This window comes from Lissotriton vulgaris, chromosome 10 (genome assembly GCF_964263255.1).
Source record: "Lissotriton vulgaris chromosome 10, aLisVul1.2, whole genome shotgun sequence".
Lineage (NCBI taxonomy): Eukaryota > Metazoa > Chordata > Amphibia > Caudata > Salamandridae > Lissotriton > Lissotriton vulgaris.
In genome coordinates, this window is record NC_141698.1 from 55,316,568 (window position 1) to 55,342,394 (window position 25,827).

Here is a 25,827-nt window from a genome sequence, read left to right on the forward strand (position 1 = left end):
AATTTCAAGGGTGCAGGGGTGTCCAAAGGACACCCTGTTGCACCCCTGAAATATGAATGGGTGCACATGTGGCGCACATACATGCCCTAAGGGCATGTATGTGTGTCACATGGCACTTTGAAAAATGCAAAAATGTGCACTTTTCAACGAATTCGCAACTTACCACCAACTAGAAGTTGGTGATAATTTGCGATTCCTTAAGGACAGTTTGCAAATTTTTTTTGCTTCATAAATTGCATTTAAGAAATCGCAAAATTTGCGATTCCTTAAATGCAATTGCAAAATAAGGAATCGCAAATTTTGTGATTCCTTGTTTTGCACCAGATTTTGCTTTATACATACCATTTAGCAAATTCACATTCGCAAAGGCCGAAATTCTGCGAATTTCAGCCTTTGCGATTGTGAATTTGCTTGAAACATATGGCCCAAAGAACCTGACATAGATGCAAATGATCACACCTGATAAATTCTGAACCGTCGAGAGCCATATTTTATCAGGAGCGGTAAACAGCAGCATCTCTCTAGGATTCTTGTAAAAAGGGCCCAGGAGTAGAATTGTGTATGTCCAGAGATGTGTGCACATGTAGAATAATTTTCTCCTGATAGAAGTGGTGTTGCTGCATTCAACAGAAACAAGCATACATGTGCACACCTTCTGTAAAGATATGCCTCTTTCATTCTGCATATCCAGGTTATGTTATAAAAACTGGTCATCTATTTTGGGTATTATTCTGTTCATTCTTGCACACTTAGCCGCTTAACCGCGGTGGCAATTGCGCCGCGGTGCGGCGGTTTAAAGGAGTGGGCGGGGCCGCGTCGGCCAACAGACGTGCGCGCACTACGGAGGTAGCACTCATGGCGGCCGTTGGCCGACGCACGCATCAAAGGGGTTAGAAGCGCTTCCATTAAAAAAATAGTCTGGCAGAACAGTATTTCCAGTGCATCTCTATAACATAGTGCCTGGGTAAGGCTGTAGAAGATTAGAGACATCAGATCCTAAATGAGAAATACAATGTTTGGGATGTATCTGTACACTGAGTGTGCTCTTGAGTTATCAGCTGTTTTGATAGCATGTTGTCACTTTTCATAGTGTAGGGCGACTTTCCAATCCCTGTGCAAATATTTGTTTGCAAAAGGATCAGAATCACGAGTTGTGTGCTAAGCATCACACCCTCACATTTTTCTCCTGAAAGATTTGTTAAACCTGCTGAAATGTATGCGGGGTGGCGGAAGGGCCATAAAAAGCCCCAAATGCGAAATTTGGCAGTTTAAATACTCATTCTGCATGTTATGCCTCATTTGCAACCTAAAAAGTCAGATCAAGGGGAATTTACCCCATGTGGTAATTACTCCCAGGTCCCTCATGTCCTCGCCCCTTCATTCCAACAAGTGAGATAATCCTATCTCACCAACAGAAAAAAAGAATTAAGGAATGCCGGCCCTACCTCAGCCCCCCGGGAGTACATAAACGTACCAATCCCAGCATTACCTCTGGTTTTTTTTTATGTGTCAGGAAGTCAGGCATGACGGTGACGGACAGCTGGGCATCCACATTGTTCTAAAAGCTGCCCTGCAGGTAAGTACCGCATAGCGGGGTTGCTTTTCATACATTCAGCCATGTGTGTGTCGGGCTGTTTCCGTGTATTCCTGTGCTCGGAGGGCATCCGGTTTTGAGTTGGTCCTGCAGCAGTTTTTTGCTACGGCTGTCGGCCCTGGTTATATGCTTCCAGGAGGGAGTGCGCCTATTGCCCCTGATGTTGGGTGCTACCTGAGGGGATTCCCTGGTTGGGCACCTGTTGCTCTGTGACTTTAAAAGATTGGATTCTCCTTTTGTGTCTGTGCTTGATTTCAGGAAGGGGCAAGAGAAGCCTGGTCTGCCGATTGCTCCCTGGTTGTGAAGCCCCCTGATTCCTCTGGTGCTCTTGGGACTTCCTAGGTCTGTGGACATGGGAAACCTTTGAGGAAGCAAAGGCATGTGGGGCGCTCCTCTTCTTCCTCTTCTTCCTCTTCTTCCTCTACTTCTCTGACGCGATCCAAACGCGGCAGGGAGGTTGGTGATGCCAGGATCAGACTTTTGATTAAAGAAACCTTGCAGGAAATGGGGGGCGGAAGGGTCCCTGTTCCAAAAGCTCTGTGCATGTTACACTTTCTCTTTCTTTTGGCTCTGAGGAAGATTGGCTGGGGGGGTGAGGAGCATAAGGGTAAATACATTGACAAAGCATGGGGTTTCCTTGCGATGATGCCCCCGGTGCTTCTGGGGGTTTGTTGCTGCACCAGTTTCAGTGCTCAGCTGAGGTAGATGTCCCAGTCCATCCCTTCATCCATGAGGTTCTTAAGAGGGAGTGGAAAGACCCTGATCGTATCATGCTTCCCTGATTCATGGTGAAATTATACCTTCTTCAGGATACGTCTAAAGAATTGCCAGACTCAATTCCTATTGATTATTTTGTGGTGAGTCTGGTGGGTCGTACTTCTTTGTCTGGGGATGGCATGATCAGGGATCCTGTGGACAAAAAGGTGGATGCTTTCCTTCGGAAAGTTTATTCTGGTTCCCATCTGGCTCTAAGGGCAGGCATTTATGGGACTTATGTTGCTCAGTCAGCGATTTCCGATATCAAGGCTCTATATCGTTCGATGGATGATAGTTCGGACTGTTCGGGTCTTCTGGAACATATTGAGAGGCAGGTGGAATTCCTCTCTGATGTGTCCCTCGACACGGTGAGGGCTTCGGCCCTTCCGAGGGTGGCCCACCACAATTTGGTTTTGAAAGACTGGAAGACTGATCATGCCCAGAAATCTTCTGCCCTTTGCTTGCCTTTTCAGGGTACCACGATGTTTGGTAAGGAGTTAGAAGGCAAGCTGCATAGACTTTTTAAGGATAAGAAGCATTCCTACACTGCTGCCGTGTCTTCTAAGCCTAAGCCCTTCTTTCATCCCCCCTCTAGGAGGCAGTTTTCTCGAGGTCATGGAAGGTTTTCGTCTGGAAGGGGTTAGGACAAGAAAGCTAAGTCCCCACCTGCGAAACCTCATTCCTGACTATCTGGCGGCCGAACCGGGATTCTTGGTCAGAGGACGGCTTCAGTACTTTCTCCCGGACTGGGTGCAGTCCTGTTCCGATGTGTGGGTGCTGGACATTGTCAGACTGGGTTATCTCATTGAGTTTTCTGAGCCTCCTCCGGACTCTAGGGTCCGTTCAACTCCTTGGCCATCTTGTCTGACCAAGAGGTCTGAACTGTCTCTGGGGATCCAGGTTCTGTTGGAGAAGGGGGCTATTCAGGAGGTTCCTCCTCTGGAGAGAGGAAGGGGTCTTTACTCCCTGATTTTTCTGGTGCCCAAGGTGATTGTAGGGGTTCCGTCTTGTTCTAGATTTGAAGGCCCTGAACAGGTTTGTGTTACATCTGCCTTTCAAAATGGAGACTCTCCAGCGAGTGATTCCCTTGGTTCTCCTGGGTCACTTCCTGTGCACCCTGGATCTTCAGGATGCCGACGATCATGTCCCTGTTCACCACAGTTCTCGCAGGCTCCTGAGGTTTTGCCTTCAGGGCTGGCATTATCAGTTTCAGGTTCTGCCTTTCGGCCTTAGGTTGGCTCCTAGGGTATTTACCAAGGTTGTGGCATAGTTGGGGGCTTCTTTCCATCTTCAGGGTGTCCTGATCTATCCATACTTGGACGATTGGCTGATCCAAGCTCCTTCTCTAGATCAGTTGTTGTGGGATCTGAAGTTGGTGTGTTCTGCATTGCAGGATCATGGGTTTCTACTGACCCTCCCCAAGTGTCAGCTAGAGCCCTTGCAGGACTTGACGTTCATCGTGACCTTGTGTTCCCTTGCTCATCGGTTTCTTGTGGGGGGTTCCTTCCTGGTCCATCTCTGGTTGTGTCTTCTGGGTCATATGGTGGCAACAGTGTTCACGGTGCCTTGAGCGCGGTTTCATCTGCGGCCTCGGGGGTTACATCCGTTGGCCCGTTGGGATCTCTTGTCTGGCAATATGTCCCTTGGCCGTTTGGCCTGTGGTGTGCCTTTCAACCCCTTGCTCTGATCCCCAGGTTTCCGTCTTGCCTGGTGATGGGGGATCGGGAGGTTGTGGTGGTGGTTCCCTTTTTTTGCCTTGCCGGTCTTGGTTTCCCACTCTTCAGATGTTGGCAGTTCAAGGTCCTTGGTTGTTCCAGTTCTTTCCATCTCCCCTGCTGTCGTCCTCAATGTTGTCTCTCCCATGGCTGTGACTGTTGGTCTGGAGGTTGAGAGGCAGAGGTGGGGGAGTCGGGGTCTCCCCGAGCATTTAGCTTTGGCTATTCAACAGTGAAGTAAGCCTTCTACCCTCCGGAACTTTGGTCGGCATTGGGGGAATTTCCAGCATTGGTGTCAGGCTCTGGCTTTTTCCCCCTCTGGTTTGCTCCCTGCCTGATGTCCTTCAGTTTCTCTGGGAGGGGTTTGAGAAGGGGTTGTCTGTCTCCACTGTGCGTGCTCACTGAGCGGCTATCAGGGCTTTTCATTCCCCTTGGGGGAATTTGTCTGATGTTGATGACATGGTTTCTTGGTTGCTGCAGAGTTTTTCCTTGTCCCGTCCTGTGGTGTGGCCTTCTTTTCCACTTTGGGACCTCCCTTTGGTGTTGCGGGCTTTAGTGGCTTCTCCTTTCGAGCCTTTGATGGAGTTGTATATGAAATGTGTTACTTTGAAGGTGGTCTTTTTGGTGGCCATCACTGCAGCCAGGCGCCTTGGTTAGTTGGGTGCATTGATGGCTCTTGAGCCTTTTGTGTCTTTTTCTGTCAATGGGGTGGTTCTTCAGTTGGATTCTTCCTTTGTTCCTAAAGCTCCATCGTTCGTTACCAGGAATTGGTGCTGCCTGCTTTGTGCTCGGAGCAGGGATCAGACGATGACCTTCTTTCGGCTTTGCTGGATCTTTGCCAGGTCTTGCAGATCTATTTGGATTGCACCCGTCCTTTTCAGAAGTCTGACTCCCTGTTTGTGTCTTTTGGGGTTTCCTCTCATGGGGGGGGCGGGCTTCTTCTTCCTCTTCCGTTGGCCGCTGGCTGAAGCAGGTCATCATGTTGGCCTACTCCTTTCGGGTTCCCCTCGCCGGCGGGTGTGCAGGGGCATTCTACCCATGGAATGGCGGCCTCCTGGGTTGAACTTCGTGGGGTGTCCCTGTCTAAGATCTGTAGGGTGCCCACCTGGGCGTCTTCTATTGCCTTTGTGAGGCATTATCCCATTCAGAATGTGCTGTGGCATGATGCTAATTTTACTTTGGGGGTTCTTCAGGCTGTGTGCTCCTAATTTCCCTTCTTTTGACTGTTTCAATAAATCACTGGGTTTTCTGATTGTCCTGTGTCCTGGTGGTTTGTTGTTTGAGGAATGCCGGTTGAGGCTTGTGTATACTCCCTTGTTGCAATGTAGGGGGCGAGGACAGGAGGGACCTTGGGGTAATGTCCTATTGCTTACAGGTAATCGTCATTACTCCTGGTCCCGTTGTCCTTTTCCCCTTCATTACATCCCTCCCTCCCTCCTGGACTTGCTGTCCTTCATCAGGGGCTTGGTATTTCAGAGGGAATGCTGGGATTAGTATGTTTATGTACTCCTAGGGGGAAGGGGTTTGGTAGGGCCAGCATTCGATCGTTCTTTTTTTTCTGTTGGTGAGATAAATTATCTCACTTGTTGAAATGAAGGGGCTGATGACAACGGGACAAGGAGTAATGAAGATTACCGGTAAGTAATAGGACAATATGTAACCACTGGCTAATGCTATTTTACCATGTGTGGTAAATGTGCACCCTAGTCAAACTAACTTGTAAGGAGGGGCGTTATATGATGTAAGATTCCTCCATTTCCTCACCTCGCTGGAGAACTCTGGGCATTTGTACTCCGCCAACGCTGCTCCCTGACCGCCGTGTGCCGCCTCTGCTCGCCGGACCCGCTTCGCGGGTCCCGCTTCGCGGTAACACAGCGGCAGCCACTCCAAAGGGGCGTGTCTTCACCGGCAGGGCTGCGAGGGTAGAGCGGAGGACTCCAGAGACCAGGAGTCCCCGCGCGCCCATTACCAGCTGGGCTCCTCTCCCTGCCGGCTCCGCCCCCAACGCCAGGAAACCAACAAAAGGCAGCTGAGCCTTGATACAGCGGATTCCTCCATTTCCTCACCTCGCTGGAGAACTCTGGGCATTTGTACTCCGCCAACGCTGCCCCCTGACCGCCGTGTGCCGCCTCTGCTCGCCGGACCCGCTTCGCGGGTCCCGCTTCGCGGTAACACAGCGGCAGCCACTCCAAAGGGGCGTGTCTTCACCGGCAGGGCTGCGAGGGTAGAGCGGAGGACTCCAGAGACCAGGAGTCCCCGCGCGCCCATTACCAGCTGGGCTCCTCTCCCTGCCGGCTCCGCCCCCAACGCCGGATATAGCTTCCCAATAAAGCTAAAGCAACAACCCCGCTGCGCGGGAGGGCGCCGGGAGAAGCCCGGGACAAGGGCGGGCCCGTTGTTGCCCGTTAGTGACCGGCAGAGACCGGACCGGGCCACCTCCCTTCCATCAGAGACCCAAAAACACACAAACATGCCGCCGAAAACAAGGAGCACCTCCAAACCAAAATCTAAACACGCGCAGGAGGTAGCACAAGTAACAGGGCCTATCGACTTATTCATCTCGCGGGTCCATGAGACAATAGACCAGAGCATAGCCCTGATGGAGAAGAGAGTATCATTAGATCTCATTAGTGCAAACGCTAAGCGTTCCTCGTTAGGCGCTATAGCTAACGCAACCTCTCCCATCAATCTCAACACGCAAAATTGTTCTCTTCCAGTGACACTTTCAGTACCGGAACTAAATACAGTCCCTTCGGTAGTAGACCTGTCAGCCACGCAATCCGAGTCGGACCTTTCCATAACTTTCGAAGACCTTGAAGCTACACCTGATCTAGCCAGCCGTCACACTCCTACCCAGGGGGAGGCCCTACTCAAAGAAATCCCCCCACAGAATATAGATAGGGAAGGAAATCACAAACAAACATGTCTAGCAAGCAACGAAGAACTACATAGTGCCCAGTGCCCGGAACACACAGCAACACACACAGCAACACACAACAATTCCACGTCCCATAGCACACTACTTCTTCCAGAAACTACTCTTCCACACAAGGCAATATCAAACGAGTATAGTGAAAATCAATGTAAAACTTGCAGAATTACCTCCCAAGTTCTTACCACGACAAAAGACCTCTTATATCAATATTTAAAGCCCATTCAACTTAGTATCAGAAATCTCGAAGCCCAGTTAACCATAATTTCGGCTACTCTTCTAGACTCAAACACCCGTATAGAATTTAAGGGGCAGCGTAACACGACGCAACCACCTAAAAAACAGAATCAGGTAACCACTCAAAAAAAAGCTAATCAGACAAACTCAACGTCCCTACCGCATAAAAATTTTCAGAACACCATACCCCCTAAATCTGTTGAAAAAACGGTACAATCACAGAAAGAGAAACCACCTGCCATAACTGTAAAACAAACAGCAAACACAGAAACAGAAAAGACAGATACTCCTGGCCCCACACCAAGAATTGATACCAACAAAGTCCGCCCAGAAAAAAGACCTGACACTTTTCCATCCAACTCACATCCTGCTCAAAAGACTCCAAAAAACACACCCAAAAAACCTCCTCCAACTAGGCGCCCTGCCCACCTGCCCCCGGAAGCCACTCCCTACACTATAGTCCTTACAGGAGTGCCAGAGCTAACCGATGACACACCCGAAACTGCATGGTCCCTTAAAAATAAAGCAATGCAGTGGTTAAGCATTAATAGACCCCTTGAATCCCACCTATCGGGAGGGATCACCACAGCCCGCAGAGTAGCCTGGGTAGGCAAAACGAAAAAATCAATACGCGGAGACTGCATTATTATAACCTGCAGAGACCCCTCAACTGTAGATTACATTTGCGCTTGGCCCCAGTTAGACAAAAAAGGGGGGATTGACGCTCAACATCTGTCCTTCTTCTATCCCCCAGCAAAACAACACCGCAACCCCGCACCTTGGGCATGGCACCAGCTCCCTAAAGAGCCATGGAACCAGGAGCCATGGTACCAGGTGCCGTGGAAACAGACGGAACACTCCTATGACTACACAGGCAGAGAAGGCCCAAGAGAAAGATCTAGATACGGGCAGAGACCATACTGGCAGGATAGACCCTATCAAACCTATGAACCCTGGCAGGGCTTCCCAACCCAAAACCACTTCGAGTGTCTCGAGATGGTCGATTGACCAACCCGGGACAAACCTAGCAAGCAGACACTCGATACCATATCTCAAAAAGCGATCGCCAGGCAGCCTGTAATACCCCCTGAACACGAGCCACGAGATATACACTCAAACAAGCTCTCACCAACCATTCCCTCAGCAGAAGTAGACATCAACCCGGGGTTATGTACTCAACAAATTGCTGTGAACGTCAACAACCCGGTAATACCTGCAACTACGAAAGATCCCTCAACTCTGAGCCTAGCCACTGCCTTCTGGAATGTCGCAGGACTAACAACTAAAATAACCTGCTCTTCTTGGCTCGATACAGCAAGGAGACAACAAATCTTGTGTTTACAGGAGACTTGGTGTATAACCCCACTTCACCTAGTAGGCTACAAAACAATCTTCACCAAAGCAGTACCCAGTATCAGGGGAAGGCCAAAAGGCGGACTCACGATTTATTTTTCCAACACTTTACCTCTGACTGTGAAACTACTAAAGGAAACACATATCTACCAAATCATCCAAGTCACGCAATCATCGACATCAAAAAAAAACTTGCACATATTTATAAACTATTATAACAACTCTGGTGTCTCGGAATGCTGCTCACACTTAGACGACATAATGGTATACCTCTCTTTATTACAGAAGAATAACCCTAAATCCATATTCTACTACATCTGGGGAGGTGACTTCAATCTAACACTGTGCCTAAACCACAAGAAGGGGAACTGTGGGCTCCAGAATGAACATGGTAATTCCATCCCCCACTTCGTGCACTCGCCGGAGGGCAATAAACTAAACGAAATCCTCTACAGCCTAGACCTCGACTTCGCCAACGAACTAGTAAACCCGGTGCAGGACTTCCTTCCCACTTTTCATGGGCGAGGCTGTCAGTCTACTATCGACTACATACTAGCTTCTAACACATATAAAGGTCAACTAAAAAACTTTAAAACAGGATCTAATCCAACTAGTGACCATTATCCTCTTATAGTGGACGTCCTCATGAAGAAAGCTGGAACATCCGCCACAAAAGCTAGCCCCCTCGATCAACAATCGCTGGCCATGGGGAAGACAAACGGATATACAATCAAATGGTCTAAGATTGACCCGGAGGAGACAACGCAAAGGGTCATAGAAAAAACGCACTTCTGGTTAGCGAACTGCCTCTCTCCCGAGGCATCCCCAGAAACTATCATCACTTCCTTCCACAATATCCAGGAAGCAATAAGGGACGAATTATTCAAGAAAACAAAAAACAAGCCAAGGCCATCCACCACGAGATGGTTCGACGCTGATTGCCGAAAGACCCTCTCATCTCTAAAAGAAGCCCTAAGACAGAAACCGAGAGACCCTCAAACAATCGCACAGCGGAGAAAAACCTATAACACCGCCCGGAAAAACCGCAAAAGACAGATAAAACAAGATCTATGGTCTCAATTACATGACAGTGCGTTAAGGAAAGACAGCACCGCTTTCTGGCTCACCTTAAGATCACCCTTCTTGGTTAACATCACCGATCTAAACCATCTTGACGTGGCAATAACTGAAGACGACTGGGTCTCCCACTTTTCAAAAATTTTTGAAACACCAATGGACGCTGCTTACCCAATTCAAGCACAAGACTCTGAACCAACTGAGAGAATCATTTATCCCATTAACATACGCTTCACTCTCAATGAAGTCAGAAAGGCAATCGCGGCCTCAAAACACGGCAAGGCCCCCGGCCCCGACGGGGTCCCCATGGACCTGTTCCTACATAATGTCAATTACTGGTCACTTATAATCACCAGAGTAATGGCAGCAGTGGCCGAAACAGGTCTCCTCCAATCTTGGTTAACATCCACGCTATTGCCCATCTTCAAGAAAGGGGACCGTAGCGACCCTGCGTGCTACCGACCCATTTCCCTTCTGGACTCCACGGGCAAGATTGCAGGTCGACTACTCCTGGACCGACTACAATCTTGGGCCCGGGAGAACCACATCATCACTGACCTGCAATATGGTTTCCAGAAGGGACTCGGCACGGTGGAACAGGCCCTAAACCTTGTCCTTTTGGCCGGAAAGTACGCACGCGCTAAGGGTGGTAACATCTACCTGGTCTATGTAGACCTAAGCGCGGCCTTCGATTGCGTGCAACACGCAAAACTATGGCAGATCCTGGAAAACCTCGGAGTGGACCCTCCCATACTAGCCTTCCTGAGAGAGCTATACACCAACGCAGAGGGCCGAGTCCGATACGGCATGGATGGCGAACTATCACGTCCCTTCCATATTTCAAGAGGTGTAAGACAGGGGTGTGTGCTGGCTCCCTTCCTGTTCAACCTATACACAAACGGGCTTGAACAGGCCATGCTGGAAGGGAGCCAGGACCTCCCTCAGATTGAACATCGACCGGTACCCATCCTCCTATATGCTGATGATTCTGTCATCTTGGCACGGACACCCAATCAACTCCAGCGACAATTAGATAAATATGTGGCTTTCATGGACAACCTGGGACTGAAAGTTAATACCAAACAAACGTTCATAATGTCCATCGGACCAAGACAAGGAGTCTCCAAGCCCATAACTATTAACAACAACAGACTGGAAAAAACACCGGTGTATCCATACTTGGGCATCTTAGTCGATGATGCAATGACCTGGAGAAAGGCAATCGAAGCTAGAAACCTTAATTTCCGTCGCGCAACATCAGCGCTAACTGCATTTTCTAGGAAATTAGGCAAACCAGCTGCAGCGAATCTTCTAACAATATACTACGCGAAATGCCACAGTGTGGCTACGTATGGAGCTGGTATCTGGGGCTATGGATGTATCGAACAACTTCAGGTCACAGAGAACGCTTTCATTAAATACATCCTAGCTCTTCCTCAAAGCTCCCCGATCCTAGCCTCACATCGGGAGCTGGGCATGGAATACGTGTGCGACACCATAAGATGTCAGCCCATCCTACTGTGGCAGCGCATATGGTGTAATCCCGAAAGCCACATTACCCGCTCCCTCATCACCGACTGTCTCGCTCTAGCATACTGGAAGAAAATCCCTTGGCTCAACTTCATCCACAAATTCTTTGTAGATCTCGATTGTGAGCATTATTTCCTTGAACCCCCTTCAATAGAAGATATCCCAAAAAAACAGTTGAAGGCCCTGTGTATGGGCCACCTAAGGGAACTTCGTAACCAAGCCGAGATTATCAAAAAACAAAATGAAAAATCTTGTATCTTGCAGGCAGGGAAAGTCATACAGCCATACTTGACATACCCTCTCTCAAACCATGAAAAGTTTTTAATTACAAGGCTTCGGTTCAATCTCTTCTTTCGTTTGGTCTCATTTCCAGAAACAAAGAACTGGTCCAGAAATCTGATGAGATGTCCTTGCGATGGGGTTTCTGAACAATCGACGGTACATGTAGTTCTTTTTTGCAAGTACTACAGATCAGCAAGGAAAATATGGATTTTACCCCTGCTCCGCTCAAGTGGTCTTAGACAATCATACCCAGCATTGTCTTACCTACAATCTCCGGAATCCCCGCACGATGCAAAAATGATAGCGACCTTCCTTAAAATAGTAATAACAACCCGTCGCAAACTCAATTCCTAAAAACTGTACCATTCTACGAACAGTAAAATCACCTTGACACCCTCCTGCTCGGCACAGCGATCTCAGTCTTGTGAACAAATTGTTTTCTTTTTTAAAAACTTAATATGCTTTCCTTTTGATTTTGTCTATTTCTCTGTTTTAAAAATGTACTTTTTATGATTATACAATTTTATAATCGAATAAAAGTTAATGAAATGAAATGATGTAAAATGAATTTGCATGACTATTTAAACAATGCATTTGCCTGACAGAGAAAAAAACACGCTTTATATTTTAAGAGTGTTTTTTAACAGAATCCATTCTCTAGTCCATCAAATGGAGGCTTAATCATGTCTGGGCAAAGATCAACACCTGAATATAGTAATCAATAGCTGAAAGGGGAAAAGTTAACCTTTGCAAAGCATCTGCCAAAGTATAGCACCACAATGCTTCTGTTCTTATAGTGACTTTTGATTGATTTGAGGTAGATTTTTTTTTTAATTGAAGTCTGAAATTATACAGAAGGTATTGAAATACATGGTAAGTGAGGAAAATCGTTCATTGTGCACAAAAAATGTCATACATAGATAATTGCATATTTCCGGTGGGCTGGCTACAAATTGTGTTTTTATAGTGTTCTGAAGAACTCTTTTGTGTTTTTGAAGACTATTATTTTATCATGAACAGAGAACAATGGTTCCTGGACTTGCTGGAGACTATTACTGATGGAGAGTAAATGTCAAAAATGCAATTAATGCGGTCACACACTTTTAACAGAGTTCATACAGACAGGCACAAAATAACACGGAAATACATTGCCAGGTACCAAAATACATAGAAGACAGACAGTTTTAATACACAAAGAGTAAAAATTCAGTAGCAAGTTAATGAGTGAAAAACACGTCGTCAGTGAGAAAAACGCATTCTAAAGACTGAAAACGAAAAAAGAATGAAAAAAATATTGATTTTGTATGACTTGTTTATTGATTGCCAAACCTATTTCGAATATATCAACATTTTAGTTAATAAGGTGGAAGTCTATGACGTTTCGACCCAACGGGAAATAAGGGTCATCATCAGGAGTAGCAATTTAAGAAAGGCCCAACCAGCGATCAGTCTCGCTCGAGCATGCAAGTTAGCTTCATTGGAGCTAAATGTGCCTAGGGAATACCTGTGACTAATACATTCCTATTGTCTAGTTTCAAAATAATCCAAGATTGTTCTGCCATTTTAAAATCCGCATCTGGGTTCAAGGGTTTTATTCTTTGGAGAGCTTGTAGGTTTAGATTTTTATCAACAGTGATGCCTAGTCATTTTGTTCATTCAATCATTTTAGGTGTGCAGTCAAGTATATTTAGTGAGTCCACCCAATATTAGATCTAGGACGAGCTCTGCCTGGTGATTAGGGGGTACTCTAGCTTCAAAGGATTAAATTTCACCTGGTGGTCAATAATGCAGGCTTTGAGGTTATCCTAGAAGCATAATGTCTCCAGCAGAAAAGACTTAAGTTCACCTGGGTACTGATTGAATAGAGAACACATTTGGTGTTCAAATGTCTTAGGATTTATGGTCAGTTATACCAGGGACAGGTTGAAGAGGGTAGGCAATATAATGGAACCCTCAGAGAGAACAGGGTTAATCAATGAGGGGTCTGAAAGGGTTTTGTTTACCTTTATTTGTTGAGAACTGTTTTCCAGGAGGAGAAGAACCATTTCTGCACGGTGCTATTTATCCCCTTCCACACCTGGACGCTGTTGAGTTGGATATTATGCCTGTCTGTGTCAAATAATGTGCATATGTTAAGAAGGATGAGCAAATAAGAGCCTCCATTGTCCTGTAGGCATAGTGCATCATACAATATTTGGAGAAATAGATGTTTGTGCCCCGCCAGAATGAAGTGTATGAGTTGTGTGTAAATGTAACTTACTTGGATCGTCACTACAAAAGAGAGCTTAGTTTCTGGATGGAAATAGTTCAGCTTTTCAAGGTCTGTCCCTAGTTTTGTTTAGTAGCAGAGAGTCCTATCCTGTTTTCAAACATTCAGGTACTTTGCCTTGGGCCAGAGAGAAGTTATAAGAAGTGTCTAGTAGGAAGAGATACTAGTGTTGACTTCTTTTAGTATGGTAGGTCTGAGAAAAAGGACATTGGCCCTGCTTTTTTATGATTATTACACGTTATTTTATTTTAATTTCTATAAAATTGCTTCTTGCTGCATTACTATTAGGTGCTGGCAAGGTTGGCAGTTCTTTCCTTGATAGATGTAGTGAAAGCTCAATATAATGTATCCTTTCTACAAAGAATTCAGAGAATTCTTCACATATCTCCTCTCAGGTGTTGGCCTTAAAGATGTTATTTTTATGTGCTTTTCTTCCATTGCACAATCAAACCAGATTTGTGGTTGATGTGCCTTTCCACCATTTCTCTTCTGTTACTCTGAGTTTTCTTCTATTTTCGATCTTTGTTGAACCACTTGGAGGAACTTTTCTCTTTTTTGTGTCTTTGGGGCTACTTCATTCAAGATGTTGATCAAGATTTCATGGTAAGGACTAGTCAATGGGATACTAGCTGCACCTTGTTTGAAGGTATCAATTCATATCAAAGTCTCAATGTCAAATTAAGAGTATTATTCTGTTAGTTGTCACTGATCCATTGTTTAGGTCTCTTTGATTGACTCTTAACCTTAGATCTCACTGAGATGAAGTGAAAAGAACGAGGTAATGATCTGACCAGTCGGCTGATAATAGGATTTCAATTGACAGTGTATATTTTTTAGAAACCAAGTCAATGATAAACCATTTCATATACTTGTGGCCATACAAAATTGTGACAAACTGTTGTTGTTCAGAAAAGTATTCAATTGAGAGAAATGGGAGCTAAGAGGGAAGTAAAAGTATCCTTGTAAGATTATCTTTGGGAGTAAAAGATATTACACTTTGTGACCTTCCACAACACATCACAGCCTTCTTCTGGGAGTCCTAGTGTCAGGTTATCTTGTGTGTGCTTTAGACAAAACCCTTTAAAGTGTAAGTGGGGCTGTGTACAGCCCCTCCACAGTCTGGAAGTAATATACAAACTCCAACAGCAGAGCTATGCTCAGTCATGTGACCTAGCATACTGCCAGAAAGGCAGAGTTGTGGGGACACAGAAATTCCAACTTTCTAAAAGTAAAAGACACACAGCTGATGTGTGTTAACTTTCTAAAAGTGGAATTTTTAGAATGAAACTTAAAATCTAACTTTGCCAGGAAAGAGGGTTTTAAATTACAGTTCATTTGCATGTCAACAGCATATTGCTATCTGCACCCAATCTAAAGTTTGCGCTTATTAAATGTAATAAGGTAACCCAGTGTTTGTGAATGGGAGAGATGAGCCTTACAGAGAGTGAATATTGACTTTAGGGTTTTTTCACTGTTAGGACATGTAAAACTTAAGTACATATGTTCTACGTTTTAAATGCAGTGCACCTCTCTATGGGCCTTTATGACCAACATTAGGGGTGTCATAAGTATTAAAGATGAAGGTTTAAGCATAGCAAAAGGTTTATTTTTCTGGGTCAAAATGGCAGTTTAAGATTGCACTACAGGCTGCAATGGCAAGAAGTCTGAGATGTTTTTAAAGTACTACTTCTGTGAGTGGCACAATGAGTGCTGCAGACCAACCAGTAGCATGTAATTTCTAGGCACTCGATACATGTAGTACCTTTTACTAGAGACTTACAAGTAAAGTAAATGTGCCAATAATGTGCAGGTCAATTTCACCATGTTTGAAGGAAAAAAGCACAAGCAATTTAGCACTGGTTACCAGTGGTAAAGTGTACAGAGTCTTAAGGCCAACAAAAACGAATTAAGCAAACAGGAGGGAAGGCAAAATGTTTGCAAAATGTTTAGGAGAATACCACGCCAAGGATGTCAGGTCTAACAATGAGTTTTTGAACATTAGACTTAGGACCAAATGTACTAAGAATAGTGGTCGCAAATTGAGCACTAACCTGTACTGAATCTATTCTGTTTGTTTCCAACCGACCTATGTACTAAAAGGTCAGCTCGCAAATACCTGATTCAACTGTGGCACAATTCGACCTCCCCCATGAATATTAATAAGCTAGGTAAAAAATTGTGGCCCATTATAAATCAGTCAACATGTCTCTGATTGCTTTTAATAAAAAGCATTTTTTTTAATCCAACGCTGTTTTTCAGAAAGATAAACAGGATGCATTTTTTTAAAAAAGATGTACATTTTAAGTAACTATTTTTTATGAGGAGGCAGGGATCCAAGGGCTCACTGCCTACTCTTAAAAATGATTTTGTCATTATTCACAAGGGGGAAGGTGAATGGCTTATCACTACATTAGTATAGTCGGAAAAAAGCCTTTCTGCAAACACTAATGGCCCAATTCCTTGATTCAAGCTTTTTGCAAAAGCAAATAAAGATTAAACCACCATTCAGTGTACAGTGTGCATACTATGAGAATTATCTTAATAATCATGTGTCAGATAAAGTTCCCAATACAGATCCTTTGTAAAGGCCTTGCAAGTCATAGCCATAGGGAACAAGGAGGCCGAAGCCTAAATTCCATTATAAAGTCATTGAATTCCAGAGTGGCTTGCAATGTTTTAATGGCGTACAGTAGGGAGTATTTTATTTCTTGTAATGCATTGTTGCTCAATCACCCTTCCTCCTGCTCCCTTTTAAACCATTGGTCTTTTACTCCATCATTTGGGAGAGACACGGTGGTTGCAGATAAGTTGAATAAATGTGAAAGTCATACAGTAAAAATAAGTGCACCCATATGAAGCATTCACCTGGTGTCAAAACACCTTTAGGACTCAATATAAGTTACTTTTAAAAATGGCTGTACTTCAGAACGTGTAGTAACCTATAGATAGATTCCTGTTTTTGTGTCCTTTTATAAAAATAGAGCTGAAAAGATAGGTCTCCATTTGATAGTGTACCCAGCAGTTGCAGTTCTGCTCAGTGACCTGCTGTTCACACTGCATTTCCAGTTAGGGAATTTCACCAGAGCGATAACTCAGACGGACATACCCCAAGTTGTCACTCTAAGGGGTATATTTACAAACAAATGTTGGAACGCCGAGTTATGCCAAATTTGGCAGTGCTGCTCTCTGACATTTTTAAATTGCTAGGATGCACCGTGTTCACAAGAATATGGTGCACCCTTGTGTTTTCACTAGTGCTGATGCAAAAAAGCTGACTAGCGCCTGCTGCCATGTTGCAAGGGTGCCTGCACCGTAGAGGCGATTGTTTATGTGCAGGAAGGGAAACCTTAATGCACATAATCAAAAATGGCGATCTGCTCTTTCTATGTGTACTTGCGAACGCAACACACTTGGAAAGAGCAAAACACGAGGAGAAATATTAATTTCCTGGTAGTCCATTGCGTTCGTTTTTGGCGCTGCTGCAGCCTTGTAAATCTGGGGCAGTCTCAAAAGCAATAGGTGTCGCGGTGGAATGCCCACAGCCACATCCATTGCATGTTCCTTTGCTGCAGAGGACCGTGGCGGAAAGGGGCATATTTACAAGCTGGTGTTAAGCCACGCTAAGTAGCTTAGTGCCACCTTGTAAATATGGGAAATGGTGCTATGCCACCAGAGCGTCAAGAAAAGTGACACTCCGGTGGCGATAGGGGCTTGTACATATATCGCAAATGTCTTGGGTCCCAGAATGATGAAACCTGACGGAAATGATGAAACTGGATCTGATGGTGCAGGGCATTGAGACACCAGGACTATTATTGATGATATAGGGCATAGACTGTGAGTAGAGGCTTTGCCTGAATCCCCCCACCCTTCCCCCCAACCTCCCTCCCCGACTGCCTGCAGCAGTTTCTGGCTGAGGCAGGCAGTGTCCCCCAAAATAGGCATAAGGCTTCCCTGGACCGCTGAACCCCCTCTCTAGCAGCACCCGAGCTGACACTTCATGTCTACTCAGAGCAGATGAAAAATGCCAGCTGTTTTCTATTTTTTTGGTGCCTAACTAGGGAAAAACTGTGAGCTAAAGCAGCTGGTAACTCCGGTTCCGAGTAGTTATTCCTTTCCTAAGACAAAACAAATCGTCATAGCTGGACTTTGCATCAGAGATACCAGCTGGTTATTTTACTTCCGGCTTTGTGGAATCTTCAAAACAAAGTCCACCCACCTCGTAACGAGGACCTATATGATGGCTCCACAAAGGGTCACTGTGATGTCACAATTCAACTGTGACACATTTTTGTTACATAGTAGAATGCCTTTTTCATATTTAACTTCAGCGGCAATATGACAATATTAATAAGGAAATTCGACATCTGTTTTAAACCTTTATTATTGGCTTCGAGGTACAATCTTGTCATTTTCCTGTCTCGGTTCTCTCCCGCTACCACTGTCTCTTGACTGTTGAAAGGGGCCCTGTTGTATATCAGAATATAGCATATAAAAATATACTCGGATTTAAATGTTATGGCATATCATTCTTAGCTTCAGTAGCCGCAACATTGTGTTATTGCCCCTATGTTTAAAGAGGACAATGCTCAATTCTCAAGGAGAAGCAGCCTTCAAGGCGAAGGCCTTCCGAAGACACTCCAGGAAAAAAATAGCATAAAAATGATTTCGACGGACGATGATGAGGGTACATTAATTAATTATTTAATTTTCCCTTGGCCATCGTCCCCCCCCCCCCCCCCCCCCCCCCCCGCCTCACCCGGCACCACCGTTCTTATCTGCGCGGGCCGTGGCTGGACCAGGGAGAGGTTGCTTCTCTCCCAGAATGGAACAGCTTGAGTCTGTTTAAAGCATCTTTAAATATCTGTCAAGCCAACACTACAGCAGGGAGCCTTTAACCCCACGGTAACGCAGCAACAACTGTCCATGTGCAGCTATTCCGTTATTAGAAGTTACAAGGTTTTTCATATTCTGTTTTTATTATTCTGAAGGATGCAAGTGGAAAAATACAATACCGGTGCCAGTTAACAGAACCTAGTAAATACCTGAAATACAAGCCACCTAGTGAACAAAAAAGCAAAAGAAAAATAACCTGAAACTTCCATTTATTAAGATTTCTTAAAAGATCATTGTTAGAAGTAGTACTACTAGAAGTGGTGTTTTGTTGTTTGATAATACTGTTTTGTTGTTGTTGATCTATTGTTCTCTATATATTATTAGAATCATTATTACCCCCATCGACATCGTTATTATCATCATAAATATCAGGTTTGCCAGAAGATGGAGCTGTTATAATCAAAGGCTTAGTCTGGGAAATCAAAATGTAAATCTCGAAATATAAGTCCTCTATTCTCCCACCTCATCTGTCACCTCCAGGCTTCTTTGAAAGGCTGTGTTTCGTTGATGATTGATTTACAATAGCATGAATTCAGGTTTCAAGTGCTCTCTCTGTGGCTGTAGCCTTCTGAGTCCATCTGCTAGGGAAATGACCCCTTGGCTTGGATTCTGATTCTGAAGTTATAAAGTTTATTTCAGAAAGCTGAGAGGGGTCTACAGGTGAAGGAAAAGAGAGGGGGGGATTCTTCTTACAATCCACCATGGCCTTCACAGGTTAAATTTCTAAGGATCTTTTCCAGATCTTATAAATTAGCACCGCCAAGAACACTGTGGAAGTTGCTCGACGTGAACATGGCCGGAAGCGGCATCTCTTGACACCTCTTGACATTACATGATTCTCAGCGAGTCAATTCTTCTTCTCGGTGAATAATTGTTTCCCAGGAGACGTGAAGAGCCTTCTGGGGCGACAGCGCGCTGACACCAGGCAATGAATCACGCGTCCCTCCCCTAAGACGCGCAAAGGCGACGCTTAACCGCGGCCATCCAGGAAAGGCGACAGCGCGTGCCCCATTGTCTTTGGAAACAATACTGTAGCAACACTTGGACATTGTCATCCTCCAGGAGTGCTTGGAATTGAGTCAAGCGATTGGCCAAGTAGAGTTCTGTGACTATCTGCTTTGCCTTTCTTACTTTAAGATGTATAATAGTTGCCATAGTCGTATTAATGCTATGAAATTCAGGCACAATTAAACTATTGGCTTTTTATGTCAGAGCTTCTCCACCGCACTACTACCCTGTGAATAACTTTGTCTTATAATTTATGTAACAGTGGGATTTCTATTTGAACGGAGTATGCGTATTTCTGAGTTTTCTAAATTTGGATTCTTACTTGTCACAAATGTTTTATCTTGATGCTTTTATGATTTTAATGTCTAAAATCGAATAAAGTATATTCTGATTCTGATGTGGGATCTTTGTGGGGAACTACTCAACCATTTATCACTTAACATGTAAATTCTCAGCAATAAACCCAAAAGCATCCTGAGCCCTCCCCAATTCCCTAAAACCTCTCGCACCCACCTGCTTAAAGGCTGTGTCTTTGGGACAATCCTGAGTCTTAGTATCCACTAAGTGACAGGTTACTTGTCAATCATAGAGGTGGACATCAGTATCCCTTTGGCACTCATCTGAATCGATCAGGTCCTAAAGGTGAAGGGCTCTGTCCTTTGTTGCTATCACGTGACAGAGTGTATAACGCAGGGCATACCTCATGGCGGCCCAACCCTTAGAAGGGACATCATTAGTGGCTAACACCTACGAATATTGCAGCAACTACTGAAGTTTTCGGCCCATAAATTGAATGTTTGTCACACTGCATTTCTCTTTAGGCCCTTGAATTGCTGTGGTGGAAGACTAGTATCCATGTGCCAATCCCCTGACGAGTGGCGTAGCTAGACATTTGTCTTCCCTTGGCAGTCCCTGCGTTTGGCGCCCAAATGAATGAAGGGGGTGGTTTGGGGAGTGCTGGCGATTTCTGGATTTGCCGCCCCGCGACAGCTGCATGTAAGAGATGGGGGGATGCTGCAGCCCCAAAACGTGTGGCACCTGGGGTGGACCGCCCCTGCTACGCCACTACCCCTGACAACATTCAGTTCCAAGCGTTAGATGCTCTGTATGAATGGACCAATCTCCTGATTCCACACAGGTCTGGAGGTCTGTATGGGTGAAGGGCGTTGAGCCACTGTATGAATGCCTTGACCACACCCACACCTAGTGGTGTCTTATCAGGAAGTGCATCACACTGCCTGTCAGCTGATCCCATTTACTGCTTCAAGCAAAAAGATCACTATTCAAGGATCCGATCCCTGAGCCTATCCAATGGTAAAAGGGAAAGGGTCTGCATCACTCTGAGAAACTCCAGAGCCCACCCAATCCTTTAGGTGAAAGGTTCTGAATCACTCTGCCAGGCCTGGCACCCAGCAAGATTTACCAGTAAGAGGCACTGGATCATTGTGTCAATTGCCATCAGAACAAGTAGTTACCCAGGTGAAAGGCTTGACGTCACTCTAGCAATCCCCTGAGTCTATCCAATCCTCCAAGTGAAAGGCTCTACAGCAATCTATCAATCCTCTGAGCTTACCCTGTCCTCCAAGTGAAAGGCTCTAAACCACTCTATCAATGCTCTGAGCTTACCCAGTCCTCCAAGTGACCACTCTATCAATCCTCTGAGCTTACCCAGTCCTCCAAGTGAAAGGCTCTAAACCACTCTATCAATCCTCTGAGCTTACCCAGTCCTCCAAGTGAAAGGCTCTAAACCACTCTATCAATCCTCTGAGCCTACCCAGTCCTCCAAGTGAAAGGCTCTAAACCACTCTATCAATCCTCTGAGCTTACCCAGTCCTCCAAGTGAAAGGCTCTAAACCACTCTATCAATCCTCTTAGCTTACCCAGTCCTCCAAGTGAAAGGCTCTAAACCACTCTATCAATCCTCTGAGCTTACCCAGTCCTCCAAGTGAAAGGCTCTGCATCACGCTGGCAATCCCCTGAGCCAATACAGTCCTTCGGGTGAAAAGCTACGTATCACCCTATCAGTCTCCTGAGCCCACCAAGTCCTACTGGTGAAAACCTCTCTACAGTTGTGTCAGTTGCAGAGAAGCTTCAGGCCTTCAGATGAACAACTCCAAATCACTGAGCCAGTCCCTTCATGCAGATCCAAGCCCTCGGTGAAAGGTTCTGTTTCAATGTATACTAATCCTGGGACCATTTACAATGCCAATCCTGGCACCACCCAGCTCTAGTTTTGTAAAGGCTCCATATTATGAGGTCAATTTCATCCCCAGCACAGTTGAAACAAGGCTTCCATACATCATGCTCAGGGCCACTGTAATTATGTGTCAGTGAGAGGCGCAATTATGCAGCTGGGTTTACTAAATTATGCAACATAAAAAGGCAAATTATGTAACGTAATACAGCACAGTTAATCAACGTATTACTTGATCATTTTGTAATTTTTACACATATTAAGACTGTCTGCGAAAAGGTTTCACCTCGTTTAGTACCAGTTTAACACCTAATACAGCGATAAGCAACTAAAAGGTGAACACTCAACCTTTGCATAGGAGCTTGCACTGCACAGCAACATGCGTTGCAGCGATTTTAGTAACTTTGGATCCGTCTGGGCTAGAAACACATTTTATGTTAAAATCTGCAGATTAAGATTTAGATCACAGATTTTTTGTCGAAGGTGGAAAATCCAGAATTATGTGGAAAATGCTGCACAATTACATAATTCCATTGTCCTCAATCATAGTCCACACTATCATATCACTAAGCTTTTTGGTGTTTTTCCAATACATTACATTTTCTGAATGAACTCATCTAAATATCAGTACAGTCACAAAAAGATTTCAGGGGTTGTTTTCCTGTTGAAATGGTGTGGTTTGCCCTAATGTATGGCTTTCTTTGATTTCAGGAGTCTGATGCCACGCACCTTTGACAGCCAGATAACCATAGAGAAAACGCCCAGTTACTTTGTTACCCGCGAGGCTCCACAGAGGATCTTCAGCATGTGCCGGAAGATGAAAGTCATCGTGGTGGTGAGAAACCCGGTGACCAGGGCTATCTCCGACTACACACAGACACTCTCCAAAAAGCCTGACATCCCAAGCTTCGAGGAGCTGGCCTTCCGCAACCGCAGTGCCGGCCTTGTGGATACCTCCTGGAACGCAGTCCGCATTGGCATGTACGCCCTGCACCTTGACCTCTGGCTCCAATATTTCCCCATCTCGCAGATGCACTTTGTGAGCGGTGAGCGGCTCATCACGGACCCGGCCGGCGAAATGGGCAAAATCCAGGACTTCTTGGGGATCAAGAGAGTTATCACTGACAAGCACTTTTACTTCAACAAAACCAAAGGCTTCCCCTGCCTGAAAAAGACAGAGAACAGCTTTTTGCCTCGTTGCCTGGGGAAGTCCAAAGGCAGAACTCATGTCCAGATCGAGCAGGAAGTGATAGATGACCTAAGAGACTTTTACAGGCCCTACAACATCAAGTTTTACGAAACTGTGGGGCAAGATTTTAGGTGGGAATAGCTATCAATATCCTGGCGGGGTTCCTTAGGTGAGGCACTTGACCTGGTGCCTGGGACAGAGCTGCTAGTTCTCAGGGAACCTCTGAGACCAAAGGATTGATCACCAAATCTGGAAAGGGTTTGGGGAGTTGGAAATTGGAAATTGGGATGACGTTGTAGAAGATTCAATCGCGTCTTGTTCAGTTTCTAAGGTTGCACAAAAATAAATCCTATAAAATTCACCTTCCAAAATGTTTCTAAGATGCACAAATGAATCTCATGGCACATAATTTATAGGGAGTATATGAGATTCTTCTGCTAAAATCTCTTAAATTTACTGCATTGTGGAAACTTGGTGTTTATGCTCCAAAAACATCTCAGTAGTACCATGCCTTAATTTGCGTTCTTTGACTGTTGTTCATCTTGTTTACCTCTTTATTAATTTGTTTCTGTTAATTTTACTTGGCTGTGGAAACATATTTTTGTCATTTAATGTATTTGAATAGTTCTGATTTTCCACCTATAGTATCGCATTCTCTTTCTTACGACAGAGGCAGAACCAGGGTCCATTTACTCTCACTACCAACGCAAAACTATTTTACACTATTTTGCTACTTCTGTATTATAGAATTGTTCTAGAAAAATGTGTTCCAGACCATATCACTAAAATGGTTTGCACCAGAGCACACGATTGGAAAATTATTCCACTTCAGATAAAACACTTTTTTCATGCTTATAAAATCAATTTGAAATGAAAACAGTCTTCGATAAACAGAACATAGTTCATAAAGAATCCCTTGGTAAAAATAAACGTGCAAACTACTTTTGCAATACTTTTGCTAAAGAAAATTGGACAAACTGGTTTGGGTCATGCTCAAGCCTTTCCCGCTTTCTCTGCAGCTTAATTTGACATCAATTAGTGTCATGTTACCCTGCTGCAAATACTGATTGCTCTGTAACCTATTAAACAAGCATAAAAAAATGGTGAGATGGCTTTGTTCCTTGTGCAAAGCTCTGGCAATACCCCTCAGAAACAAGCAGCAGGAAGTAATTTGAGATTCACAAATATGACTGTGAGGTTTCCACAGTAGCTAATTAAAAATGACTGGAAGTTACATTTACCATATTTGTCAAAAAACAGCTGTTTAATGGGAAGGTGACTCAATAATACATTTAATAATGAATATATTAATGAGTGTTAACTCACCACAGTCTCAAATTTCACATAAATGCATTTGAAGGCAGCTCAGCACATTGCCTGACTACATATGAAATTAGTGGAAAATGCAGCTCTCTTGTGCCTTCTCCTCCTCTTCTGCATCATCATCTTTAACTCCTGGCCACAGACCTTGAAGGCGAACAAAAGGTTGGTTCTAACAAGAAGACAAGTCCAGCTATCTACGGAAAACCATTAGTTTTGATGGATTTTAAAGCAGAGAAAATACATACATATAATTGCTTTTATTGCTCAAACAGCAAAGCCCTGTTGAATTTGTACTGCTTTTTTATGTTTGTTATGTTTTATTTCAGGTGTTTGACACAGCGTGAACCTAGGACCTGGAAGCAGTTTGAGGTTTACTAAGAATATATTTATTTTTGCTTGTCTAACTTCAGATAAGAAACTCAGAATAGTGCTGTGTTTGACGGCCCTGTTGAAGCTGGCTTACAGAGACCAGGGCATACCTGGAAAGGGCAGGGAACAAGCAAATGGGAAAGTACTAGGCATCACCCAGAAAATATATTTAAAATTAAGGCAAAGGGTAACAAAGTGTTTCATTTTAATAACATTATTTTGGTCAAGTGCTGTCAGGATTAGAACTTAAGATTCCAGGATCTAAAGACAGCAACCGAACTACAGGACCACACCCCTACTTCTGAACAAGCCCCCCTCCCCCACACAACAGAGATTATTGCACAGCTCAGTGGCGTCACTTCCTCTCCAGTGACCGCAAGCGCCGGACAGTGTTGAAGCTAAACAAACCATAGGAGGCAGCGGTCAATCAATCAATCAATCATGTGTTTGTTAAGTGGTACTACTTACCCGTGAGGGTCTCAAGGGGCTGGGGGAGGGTGGTTTTGCAGGTTCCAGTCCAACAAGGAGGGGGTCTGTCAAAGAGCCAGGTTTTGAGGTTTCTTGTGAAGAGGGGGAGAGATGTTGTCTGTCTGAGGTGGAGCGGGAGGGCCACGGGCATTGCATACTTTGCAGGTTTATTATTTACCATTTTGTTGTATTCTGGTGAAGGGGTCGTGCTTGGGTAGTGGTGTACATCCAACATGGCAGAGATTAAGAATGTTTCGAGAGGAAGGCCTGCTGCCTTTTCCTAAATCTTTATTGTGTCTGCCCAATGGATGCATTCCATTGACAGGTGAGAATCTCCTCAAGGGTTATCGTATTTAGGAACAGGTGAGTGTTAGAGCGTTCCTCATCTATTGAAGCACCAGCACTGTTTGTGCATCTTATGCTTTTTTGCCCAACCAAAGACTCTGTAATAATTCTTTCAGGGCCTTCTCTCATTTACTGGACTCAAAGAGTGCCCGTGCTGCTTTGCTGTACTGGGCCCTAAAACCTAGCCCCCTGCCCTGAGTACGACCCGGACCCCAGTCTTAAAACACCCCAGCCACCCGTCTTAAGTCCTAAAAGTGGACCTCAGCCCTAAAAACAAACCGCACCCCAGC

General features: G+C 44.8%; 1 protein-coding gene across 1 annotated transcript in view; it reads left to right on the top strand.

Annotated features, from left to right (window-relative positions):
• Window positions 1-23,863, top strand: part of HS3ST2 (heparan sulfate-glucosamine 3-sulfotransferase 2) — a 263,532-nt gene extending 239,669 nt beyond the window's left edge. The window contains exon 2 of the mRNA XM_086942370.1: window positions 22,555-23,863. Coding sequence (XP_086798496.1) covers window positions 22,555-23,173 — 619 coding nt within the window. The 3' untranslated portion in view covers window positions 23,174-23,863. The remainder of the gene's footprint in view (window positions 1-22,554) is intronic.
• Window positions 23,864-25,827: the final 1,964 nt, after the last annotated feature.